Source organism: Pyrgilauda ruficollis, unplaced genomic scaffold (assembly GCF_017590135.1).
Source record: "Pyrgilauda ruficollis isolate IOZ18807 unplaced genomic scaffold, ASM1759013v1 scaffold92, whole genome shotgun sequence".
NCBI classification, from domain to species: domain Eukaryota; kingdom Metazoa; phylum Chordata; class Aves; order Passeriformes; family Passeridae; genus Pyrgilauda; species Pyrgilauda ruficollis.
This window is the reverse complement of record NW_024531266.1, coordinates 497,931-510,859: the sequence shown is the minus strand read 5'-3', so window position 1 is coordinate 510,859 and position 12,929 is coordinate 497,931. Positions and strand designations below refer to the sequence as shown.

At 37.2% G+C, this 12,929-nt stretch overlaps 1 protein-coding gene across 5 annotated transcripts in view; it reads right to left on the bottom strand.

Annotated features, from left to right (window-relative positions):
* Window positions 1-372: 372 nt before the first annotated feature.
* The window catches only part of NNT (nicotinamide nucleotide transhydrogenase), a 42,314-nt gene continuing 29,757 nt past the window's right edge, over window positions 373-12,929 (bottom strand). For all 5 annotated transcript variants that reach the window (XM_041489298.1, XM_041489302.1, XM_041489299.1 and 2 more), the window contains 4 exons: window positions 12,700-12,781; window positions 5,139-5,257; window positions 4,319-4,434; window positions 373-3,108 (listed from right to left, as the gene is read on the bottom strand). In XM_041489298.1, coding sequence (XP_041345232.1) covers window positions 2,959-3,108; window positions 4,319-4,434; window positions 5,139-5,257; window positions 12,700-12,781 — 467 coding nt within the window. In that variant the 3' untranslated portion in view covers window positions 373-2,958. The remainder of the gene's footprint in view (window positions 3,109-4,318; window positions 4,435-5,138; window positions 5,258-12,699; window positions 12,782-12,929) is intronic.

The window sequence follows — 12,929 nt, the reverse complement described above, 5'->3', positions numbered from 1 at the left end:
TTCATCTCACACTGCAGCCACTGGAAAATTTACTCAGACCAGTCAGTTAGTATAGCTTTTATCTTCTTTAATCTTGAAAAAGCAATTCATATCTTGTTCAATCACTCTCAGTTGTCTAACCCTTTTCATTTACTAGAAAAGCTAAGTGAAGTTACTATAGCCAAGTGACAGTCATACCTAAAATGAAAAAATGTAAAGAACCAATGCAATTAGAAAAGAACAAAGAAAAAGAATATTTTATTATGATTTCCATTCACTACAGACTTCATTGTCAACATCCTTTGGTGGCAGCTTGATTTTTTTAACTTTCAAAAGTAACCTTAACTACTCAGGAAAAACAAGAGGAGAAAACAAACACAGTGAACAACAGAGAAAAATAACTGACTTTTTATTAGCACTTCAGCAATTATCTATTGTTCCATGGTAAAGCACATGTTAAAGAGAACCATGGTACTACTGATCCAAAGTAACAGAATGGGGTTTTTCTCCGAGTACAAATGAAAAAGTGTTCCCCCTCCCCCATATGCTATTTTTTAAAGAAAAGCTAGATCTTTTATTAGCTATCTATGAACGCACATGATGTGTACTGCAGCTGGATACTTCAAGTTTGACAAGACAAAAATTAATGCTTTAGCATGTTAAATCCCTCCATATCCCCCTTTTTTATTTTGCTTAACTGGGAGGGAGATGGAGAATTAATTTTTTGTCTTCCCTCTTCTCCAATTTCCCTCCTATTTTTATAGACCTGAAGGAAAAGTTGAATGCAATGAAATTGAGAGGCTATACATGCCACATTCAAATATAGCTGTCACAGTGTTTTAAATTAAAATTAAATTACAAGCCTTTTCCTGCAGTATACAACATATTAGTGCTTGCATGAAAAATTTTATGTCAAATCATAGAAAAGAGATCTGCAAAAATGATAGATCTGCTGTATATTGTTACATTTTTAATGTATTACCTGTTCAAAATCTGTGTTTTAAGCGATCTTCACATAAAAACAGAGGTAGCCAAGAAGAAATGCTGTATTTTATATGAGGTCTCTATGCATGGTGTAATAATGTTTGTTTTCTTAACCAAGATGCATTAATTTCAAGACTTTCTTCAAAATAGTTTGTCTTCTCTAACACAAAGACAGTGATTTCTATTTTGCCTTTTCACCATGGACAGCTGCTATATCATTATGGAACTATGACAAATCCATGTTATTAGGCAAATATTTGAATTTCAGTTGAGGATACTTACTAAAATAAAAAAACAAAACAGCAATCTATGTCATAATTTAAATTTGCTGGACTTATGGGAATTAAACAGGCTTTTAATTAGATTAGTGAAAAGTCAAACAATCAAAACACTGGCTTTTAAGTTTAGTATGTGTCTTTGCTGTCCCAATAATAGCTTATTTATTTAGAATAATTCTAATGAACTCCAGCATCTTAAATATAGAAGCATAGAATGGCTTGGGTTGTAAGGGACCTTAAAGACCATCCAGGTGCAATTGGAATCCCATGGGCAGGGAGCCTTCCACTAGACAAGGCTGCTCAGAGCCCCATACAGCCTTGGTCATGAGCAATTCCAGGGATGGGACATCCACAGCTTCTCTGGGAACCCTTCTTTACTGTGAGAGCCTCACCACTCTCACAGCAAAGAATTTAACATTTAGTCTAAACCTGTCCTCTGTCAGTCTGAAGCCATTCCCCTCTGTCCTGTCACTACATGCCCATGTGAAAAATCCTTCTCCCGCACTCTTTGGGGCCCCTTTTAGGTACTGGAAGGTGCTACAAGGTGTCACCGATGCCTTCTCTGCTCCCTGCTGAGCATCCCAGCTCTCTCAGCCTGTGCTCACAGCAGAGGTGCTCAGAGCCTGTGATCAGCTTAGTGGCCTCCTCTGGATTTGTTCCAACAGGTCAACATCTTTCTTGTGTTGGGGGCCCCAGAGCTGAAGACAGCAATCCAGGTGGGATCTCACAAGAACAGAATAGACAGTGAGAGTTCAAACGTGGTTTTTTCAGCATCACAAGAAAGCATCACTACTACTAAAGTAGTAAGTACAATTAAAAACTAAGTGAATAAACTGAAACACTGTGGTCCAAATTCTGTGAACAGATCAGGTATGCAAGACATTCTGCCTGTGCAGAACTGGACCATAGTCTTTCTCAGACACTTAAAAAGGCAACGACTGGAAATGATGGAGAATTTAGCAGCTGCTTAAAATAGGTAAGCAGCGCAAGTAAATGCACATTTCCTTGTCAGACTTGAAGATTACTTGGCAAGTGCCTGATATCCTGTGTTTCATTTAACATATGTGTGCACCATAAAAAGTGGAACCGTATTTTAAAGAAAAGTGACTTTCCTAAAATGTTCCTGATTCACAGCATCCATACAATCCCCAAAAGAAAAAGAACATTATGCTAAGATCTCACATCATGTACATATCTATTTCAGAGAATGTCCTGAGTTTGAAGGGACATGCAAGGACTTGCTTCTGCTCGCATCTGTTTGAAATTTATTTTTAAGTTTTGATGAAATCAACAGTTGCATTGTCCATACCAGCCAAAAAACAGCTTTGATGATAAGACTGAATACAGTTTTGGCACAGTATTTTTTAGTGAATTTCCATGACAGAAGTACAGACAGTAAGGAGGAGGAAGTCAGTAACTACTTAAAGATGGGTGTGAGTTATTAGTTCCTTCTTGTAACAGCACAATGTTGACCTTAAAAAGAACATTTTCATTCTTTTATGCATTGTCTCATTGGAGATTTAGTTTGAAGGGCTAATCTGCCCATCTTTTTAGAAAAGTCTATATCCCCTGACTGAACTACATCTCCTAGGAGTCAATGCAGTCTTCTCCAAAAGCCAGCTGCCTTAGGACATTGAGAGATTCTTCCACCTCTCATTTTCTGTGACCTCTGTGACAAAACTGTAGTCGGAAATATGAGCAGAATATAAATCAGTATTTAGCTTTGGTACGATTCCCTGACTTTGGCCTGCAGGGCATCACAGGTCTTTTTAGCATCTCCCAACAACATGGCAGTATTGGGCTTGTAGAAGATGGGATTATCCACCGCTGCATAACCAACTCCCAGAGATCTCTTCATTACAATGACCTGCACATAAAGAGTTCACGTTTGAAAGAGCAAAGCACAGCGACCACACTTCCACAAAGGCAACACAAAACCAACCTCCACAAATAAAGAGAAACCTCTGACCAAAACAGGGTGCTCACTCTATGAAAATGTATTTCAAATTTTAATATAGCAGAAAAATAGATATCCAGATCAATTTCAGGAACATTTTGTTGTTAAAAACAGTGCTATATTTCAGATTAAGAGATTGTGGATATTGCACATGCATTTACTTTATTCGATGTAATAAAGTCAAAGCAAGCATGTCTACTGATGACTGTAGCATTGAAGGGTTTTGAGACTTTAATTTTGAAGTGTCCAATTCCCTGATAGCAATTAAATTCAGATAAGTGTTCACATCAATACTTGTGCAACAATCTCTTTAGTATTCATCTGTATTACTACAGACATGAGACATTAAAAAAAAATCAGCCAGTTTTACCTATTAAGTGTCAAATTAGTTAACTTTACCTTAACTGTGTCCATTTTTATTTCTCAAATTGCAATATATAGCAACATACACTGCTGATAAATGTATATGCCTGTGACTGAGTATTTGAATGGATAACCCACACAACAACTGAGGCCAGGACTGCATTCAGAACAAAGTATCAAAGATTTCACACCAAGGAAACACAAGTGTATGTACTTTAGATCAGAGCAAAACTGTTAAGGTAACTAAACTGTTGGTTCAACTTGGACAGTCTAAGTGCTCTACTTGCCTCAGCCATACATTTTTTTGGTGTTTTGTTTGGGTTTTTTGCGGGGGTTTGTTGGTTTTAAATTATTAATTATTATTTTATTTAAGCATATTGTTCATTCTTGTATTTCCACCTCAGTATTAAAGTTGTCAACTATAAACTTAACAAAACAGGTATTAGTACAGAAATGTTTCAGGGCTGTGATGTAAGCAGACCACCATTTATTCTAATCACATTCTAGTAGAAGCACTCTAATTGATCTTTCTACTGCAGTCATCATTGGTCTCACTAAAGCACTTGATGATGATGATGATTCTAAAATCATTAACAGTGCATCACACTTGCAAAGCACTGCCCATTTTGTTGGACAACTTGGAGAAAAGCTTCTTGTGGAAACCAGAATAGTGGAAGAATCCTGTTAGTTCATCCTACAAGCCATGTTTTTAAAAGCTTGCTAAAGATAGGTGATAATTCAGCTTCGTTAATCTCACCTGTTTGGACTTCCAGACCTCAAGAACTGGCATTCCAGCTATGACAGAGTTCGGATCTTCCTGAGCTGCTGAATTAACTGTATCATTTGCACCAATTACAAGGACCAAGTCAGTTTCTGCAGCAAGACAAAGAAAATAACACTGATGAAAAATTAACCTGAAATTGAAACACTGAGGCTGATGCACATTCTAGGCAGAAGGACCCCTAATGGTTAAGCATTCCCACAAGTATTTTACAAACTTTTCAGAAAATTCTATGTGAGAGTTCAATGTGCTGCCAGCTACCTCTAACAAACTATACACATCCACAGTCCAACCCCAAGGGACTCATTAGACCACACAAAATTTAAAACCTTTTGATATTTAAATGTGGTTGAATACACACATCTCTTTAATTTGTTTGTGCCTGGCTTTTCTTTTGAATATTCTTCTGAAAAACCTTTAGCAGCAACCTTCTGCCTTTTAAATAAAGATATAAAAAGGCAAGAAGTTGCCAGTACAATCTGTACAGGTTTGCAGTACATGAGAGGGTCAAGTCATCAACAATAAGCGACCTAAAGAATAATAATTTTCCTCTGCAAGGATGGGGCTGTAACAGAGATAATAAAGATACAGCATTTGCCATTTACTTCACAGCTACAAGCAACTAAAAAAAAGCTCCCCCTTCCTCCCCCCCACCAAAAAAGACCTCTAGTCCTCTACAAGGAGAAACTGGATGGCTTGACTTCTTGACTTTCTATTGTTAAAATCCTCATGTAGTGCAAAAACAGAATCAAATAAATCACCCAGTCTACTGGAAGCTTATGGCACATGTGCTAACCTGGGAAGTCTTCATTGATTTCATCCATTTCCAGTACAATATCATAGGGAACACCAGCCTCTGCTAGCAGTACATTCAGCTGACCAGGCATACGGCCAGCCACAGGGTGAATACCAAACCTAAAAGGGAAGAAACCCCATTAATAAGTTTGGACGACGGTGTTTTATACATTAAAATTGTCACCTGTGACTTAGAAGGCTGAGAAATTCTTAAGTATAAGCACAAATGGCAATTAATAAAACGAAACTGTTAAATTTTAACAGTTCACCTTCCAGGCAGTACCATATCTCAAACCTTGTGACAGATTCTTTCGGACTTTTACAAATGAACCTTTTAACAGCAAAACTACCATCCACATTAATATATTTTTCAGGTCCTTTACATCACTGAAAACACCACAGACTACATAAAATTGCCATGAAAAAGGCAAAGAGACCATGCCACCTTTCTGAAGTAAAAGCACTCCTGGATCTAGAGATGCCCTTAGCAAATTACTTTATTGACTCAGATATGTCTAGAATATGTACAAGAAACACTTGTATGAACACGTCCAAATCCAACAGAAAAATTAACAGCACAAGACTTCAAGCACAAGAGAATGTCTTGCTGAATTAGGTTAACATGCCACTTTCTTCTCAGGATTGACCTTAGGAGGAAATGAAAAGATGAAAAGGGGCAAAAAAAAAGATGGGAATGAAAAGGTAGAGAGCTAAAAAACTGTAATAGTTTAAACATAAACATTTTTAAAAACATTTCCAGAACAGCTCAAAAACAACTAAGAATACACTGCTCATGAGTTACTAAAACTTAGACAGACCAACAGGTTGGCACCAGGGTGTTCAAGCATGTATGCAGTTCTATAAGAGTAAAACCCTGAAAAAGCCAGAATGGAGATGTTAAACTGGTTTAGCTGCAACCACCAAAGACATATTTGGTTAGAAGCAAATCTGTTTCCTGTTGGTACTCTTTTGATCATCTATGGCCCTTACAAGCAAGGCACATCCATGCCTACTGTCCTGTGCACTTTCTGTCTTTCCATCTCCGAAGCTACCACCAGATGGAATGCTGACTCACGCACACCAGAAGTGCCTCAGATTAACATTGTATGGGGCTGAAGATAATGTTTAATTCAGAAGTCTACAGATACTTTGGAAGAGAAGGAAAATAGTCAAGAAAAAACTTGGATTTTTGAATTCTTGGATTTTGGAAGAGAAATTTCTGAACAGAAATCCAAGCAAGTCAGGAATAAATGAAAGTAATTCAGAATTCTTCAGAAAGGAGAGAATTACTAATAAATCAACTTGCCCTGACAGATGAATTGTCATATACTTCTATTTTCAACTCCACTGTGATGGGAATGACTGACAGACCACAAGTCACAGTCCAATCAACACAGATCACTTGTGAATTGAAGACTGTACAAATACATCCTTAAATGGGCAACTGAGCACTCCATCATCAAGGCAACACTAATACAATAAAACATGAGACAATTGGAACTCCAGCAACAAAATTAAGGACACATGATTAATCCACATAATACTAGACATCATACAACTTTAAGCTCTAGGTTGAAGAGTAGGATAAAAGCTAGTTTTAAAAGGAATGCTTTTAAAGTAGAACGGGAATAGATTGTATTCAGCTAGTAAACATTTGGGACCCTGTTGCAAAGGCTAATACCTAGAATCAGAAGGAGAGCAAACATACAGCACAAATTACTAACAGCTTATGTTTCACACCACTCAGTAACACAAGCCATGTGTAGTACTGCAGATACATTTAAGTATACCAAATTTGATCACTAACAGTACAGTAGGAGAACTCTTATTCTGAAGTACCCTTGAGAAAACTCATCACTCTTCTGGCAGTGAAAATAGTTTTTCCAACAAAATTCTCTTTTGTGTCTAATAAAATTATTTGAGTGCCTTTGTGACCAAAGCTGCTTTGGCAATACACAAAACAAAATACTCGTGAGGTTTCTATTAAGTACTATATACACATACAATCTCATTTCAAGGACTGGAAAGCCAAAACTTTAGCTGCCAAGAGAATGAATTTCACCTTTGACTTCACCATTCCTGGCAAGAGGCAAGGAAAGAAGAAAAGAAAGGGACAAATTATCTTCATACAGGAAGAGTTATGGCATGAACCATCAGTAGTTAGAGACTTCTGACAGACTCTGCTTGAAACCACATACTGTGTATTCAAAAAGTTTGAGAAAGCTGCTCATACAAAAGCTTTTTTGGACAAATATTGAAGTGACTCCCAAAAGTCTGCTTGTAAGAGTCTGTTAACCAAAAATGACAGTAGCTTGCCAGTACTACTCAAAATTGGATGTGCAAGAATGTAAAAAAGAATAATTTAAAATTATAGCTTCTCTAAGACTCTCATTATGTTACAAGGTAACATTTACACACCTCTGAAGTGAAATCAGCCTATCCAATAGAAAGCAGGATTCAGAATTCAGGTAACTATGCAAAATAGATATCAGAAATCCTTCATGGCTCATAATGTGTCTAATAAAAGCAGCAATCTTGCATCCAACTCACAACAGCAGCAGTTCTTCAAAGCTATGTGCATTTCAGCAAGAACATTTTGTTACATATGCTGTCTCAGATGTTCATAACATGAACCTCATTCATGTTCAAAAATTTAACACAAATTATTTTAAAAGGGAAACGTTTTATGGCAAAAATGCTTTCAAGTGAAAAATTGCAAAGTTTCTTTGATATTCTTTTGTCATCAGTAATGCAGGAACTCCCTTAGGTTGGTTCATTTGTTTATAAATCAAGAAGAAATCTTAAACCACAACACATAGTCACAGTCTATGTTGTCTATGACTTGAAACATTACTCTAGTATTTCACTGAAACACAGAATTGACCCTGACAACACAATGTGGGGCTTTCTTACCACCAGCAGTTGTCAAATACTGAAGTAAGTGTACATCACCTTGCTACTCACACTTCATAGGTAAATAGCTTGAGAAAAGGATATTCAACTCTTTTAACCAGCCTCTACTGAATATCTTTTAGTTTTCTAGTTTTACAAAAACAACACAGCACACAAGTTTACGTTTTGAACTTTTTTAAGTAATACAAAAAGTGCAGCATTTTATTTTAAATTTAGACTAAATATCTAAAACTCCTGACATCCACATATCTAACACTTTCAGCACTTCATCTGGAGTTGGGGACATAATAAGGACTGAAGATGGCTGAAGTAGTATGAAGTCAGTGATATCAAAAAGACAGCTATAGCATGAAAAATGATTGAAAAATCTCAGAATAGAAACTACTTTTCATACAGCTCATAAAGTCAGTATCTATCTTTATTACAGCTGGCTAAATAACATTCTTGTAATCAATAGTGAAAGGGCTGGCTCACAATAGCAGCACCTAACCCAGTACAGAAGTGTTTCAAGATCACTTCATCAATGTGAAGATAGGGTTCCTGTCATTATACCCAAGCTGGGCAGAGCAAAGTAACATCTGGCTGGTGCCTAATTTAGCTAACTCAAAACTTTAAATGTCATATTTGCCCAAGGGTTTTGCTTCACTTACAGCTCCTCACATCTCATTCACTTTATTTAGACACCTCTCTGCAGCTCTGTTTTCAGTACAAACAACAATCCATTGCTCTAGGTAACAGGAAGGGAAAAAAACCCACCAAAACTATATGAACAGAGAAGTACATCATTCAACTATTCCACATCTTGAATCCTGCCATGTAACAGCTGCAGCGCAGCATGACTCAGAGTATAATGTTTATCACACCTATGGATAACTGTAGGTTACAATCATCAACACACAGAGCTAGCCCAGCTAGCTTAGACCTACTGTCATGCTGAAGGCAACATATGCCCCCAAAACCAGTCCAATGGCATGGATCAAGCTCGGTGGCTGTGCTGCAGTCAAGTCAGCTAAATTTAAATTAAGTTAGACAGCTAAATTACACATACTTAAATAAGGGCTGATACTGGCTCCCTATTTCCAGCCACTATGATTTATGACAGCAGGGGCAAGATGCAGATGGATCTTAGCTCTGTGCCTTCCCAAGAACCCAACTACAGGCAAAGCATCATATACTGACCTAGTAGGGTCATCCAGAGGTGAGCTAACCCACATGGAACCAACAGCACACCTACAATACTCCCCCAGGAGAATACAGTTACAGCTGCATCCTTGCAGAAGCCACCAGGCACTGCATGGTTTGCAAGTTCTAACTACAGCAATAAAGCACTGGAGCTAAACAGACCTGTTGGACTTCAGCTGTCCCTTAACGTGCAGCATTAATAATTCAGAGCCCATACACCAAAGCTGAAACAAACCAAGAACTGACATACAGGTACATAGTTTGTGTTTTCATGCTGTGTATAACTCAGCTTCCCAGAAACCTGCACCAGCACACATTGGTCTTACACTGCCTCTCATCAGTGACAGTAATTTCCATCTTGCATGTGAGCTATTCAGTGTGTTAAGGCTGCTTCGGACAGCATCTTAACAGCTCATCCTTTAAAATTCTTCCAGATTTTCTTGTAGAGCCACAATATATGATGGTTTTAAACTGATACCATAAACAGTTGTAGGTAATCAGTTTTATTTATTAATTTGCAGATAAATGTGTAACTGATAATCATGCACATGTTCTATTACTTTAAAGAATGTAAAGAGTGGAGAAAACAATCAGAACAATAAAACTTAAAAACACAGGTATAACACTAAATCAATACCACCATATTTTCAAAAATGTAGAAAACTCTTGTTTTCATGTGTTCAAAAGTAATTACATTCTCCAGCATCAAAAGACAGAAAACCAAGTCCTTCAAGCTATCTACTTTTTTAAAAAGGTTAAAAAAAACTCAACCCAGAACACAACTTCCTAGCAACTATTTTGAAAGGCTGTTAAAGAGGCAATATGCATGTCTCTCAACTATGAATTCCCAGAAAAATCAACTTATTAACAATGTAATTATTTAGAAAGTCTACATGAAGAATAATTTTAAGAGTCCTTCCATACCAAAGTGCATTTTTCTTATCAAGAACATCTTACTATGCAGGAGAATAAAACACATTGATAGAAAATGTCTCAAGAAAGTTATACTGTGGTAAAAACTAGGACAGTAAACTGGATGTGAATATGGAGAGCATCAAGAACACTTGCATATATGAGAACATACAGTTTTAGACTGTAATTATGTTTCTATATACAAAATTACTACAGAATATGTTTTATTATATAGGAAAAATCAGAATTTCACAACCAGGGTTCTACAAACAACATAACATGTGGCTGATGAACTTTAGTAAGGCAGGAACTTCCAACAATTTACTTACTTCTAACTTTGCAGAAATACAACACCAGTTGTAGAACAGCCATTTCCTCTCCAAGGCAAATAGATTTCTGGGGGCTATGGGATTTAGCCTATAAAAAGTTTTGTTGTTTATCCATCCATGACAAGGGAAAGCTATACTCAAGGCTCAGTAATATCCAGCTTTCTCTGTGACTTTACTAATGCATTAAAGATGTGATCTGCTGCAAGACCATCTCAAGTGAGTGACGATGTCAGCTATGCAACTGAGTAACTAAAACAGTCTAAAGTTTCCAAAATCTCCCCTGTATTTCTAAATTTAAATCCTAGTCAAAGGTTACGCATCATGTTATATAATCTGCGGTCTTCAATGAGAATGTTATGGCTATAGGCAAAGCAAATTAAAACAACAGTTTCTCTGGATCAGTGGTGAGCCATGAAACAAAAAACCAGACCATATGACAGTCGCAATTTTTCTTGGCACACGATGGGCATTACAGACTGATGCAATCCTGTGTCCATGCTGGCAGCCCTCCACAGCGTGTGTGTGAGAGTGTCACTACATCTGGATGGTGAGTGCATTAGGGTCCCGAGGCACTCCAGGCCTACTGAAACCAGAGGACAACAGCTGCACTCAATGAACACCATGGGAGCTCAGCAAAGTGATGAAAGGCCTGAATTACCACAAACTGTAAATACAGATTTATTTCATTAAAATAGTAGGTAACCACTGCAGCAATCCCTTCCTGAAATTGATTCATTTCAAGTATAAGCCATTTATTTCTAGGACACATTCACTTTTCTCCCCTGCAAAGCCAACATAAAAGGCAAAAACAATTTTTTTTATTTTTTTTTATTTCATCAAGGTTGGTCAAAAAAGAGCTAACCCCCCACAGAAGCACTGAAAGGAAAGGCAGAAGTATACAAGACTGTCATCGCATTAGCCATGAAAGGGTTTTTTTGTTGCACAACTAAGGCGTCCTCAAATGCGATCTGGACACACACAGAGCTGTTACTAAACACGGAGAAACAAGGTGTGAAGACTACTCCAGGAAGCAAATACACCACCACACACTCTCATTTCTCATGTATGCACAAATACATCCATAAGGCAATTTTATATGCAAAATTGCAAAATCCTGGCTAAACACTAACAAGTTATTGCTGCTAAACCCTAGAACTCTACTGTTATCCAACACAATGCTGTAATATACTGCAAAAGCTTACATGCAACTTTTAATAAGGTTGGAAAAGTAGTGGAAGAAGAAAAACAAAACCAAAAAACCCTAATTACTAGAGGAATGATTCCAAAGGGAAGTCACCATCTAATTGAAATAAACATATGGAAATCAGAGAATGAGTCTGGCTAACCAGCATCTGCCAAAATACCTTGTTCAAAATGAAAACTTAGCCTCAACCGATTTTAAAATATTAAGTTATCATAATTACAAAAGAAACAAAATTTCAAACAATCAGCAAGAAAGACAATGTTTGCTTTCCAGGACTTTCAGAATTTATAAAGTCTACAGAAAAGCTGAAGGAGGAAAGGACTTGAGGCCAATACTGGAAATCTAAGAATTATCTCTGTTTTTGGAGCAGCAGTCCAGAAGAATAAATTCATGAGACTGGAGACGTGCACTCCCATAATCCTTTCATGAGGTGCTCAAAAAACTCTAATAGCAGTCTTGTCTGCAATAGCAAAATCTTACAGGAACCCCAGAAGTGTAGGTGTAAATTACTTAATGGTTTGGAGTATCTGCCATAAGAGGAGAGGCTGAAAACTGGGATTCTTCTGCCTGCAGAATAGAAGGATCAAGAGAATCTTATCGCTGTGTATAAATATAGATGGAGGGCAATAAAAAAGATAGAGCCAGATTCTTTTCAGGGATATCCAGGAAATGGCTAAGAGGTGATGGCTGCAAATTGCAACACAGAAAAAAAACGGTTTTACCCTAAGGATGACTGAACATCATAAGAAACTGCCCAAAAGAAGCTGTCAGTCTCCATCTCTGCAGACAAGATATTCAAAATCCAATCGGACAAGATTCTAGGCAACTTCCCCATTTGATTCTGGTCTAAGCAAGGGGGCTGGATGAACTAGACAATCTCCAGAGACATCCTTAACTTAGCTATTCTGTGCCTCTGTCAATGCTGAAAAAAACGTTAAACCAAAACTAGGGGTTTTAATGGAATGAAAAAAACAAACCAAACCAAACCACCTGTAATACTTCTCATCAAGGAAAGCACTTACCTGACGTTTTTCCCTTGTTCTCTCAACATCTTCACCAGATCAGCTATTGGGTACTGAGCTTTTGCTGCACACAAACCATAACCTGAAAGAATTTCAAAATTTTAACCTATTTTCCTGTTTTAGTGCAGAAAGACTAGTTGCAGACAATAAGTGTACCTTCCACATAGAGATGTTCTCATAATTAAAAATTAAAGAAAGAAATTTAAAAAACACACATCAGATTCTCATAC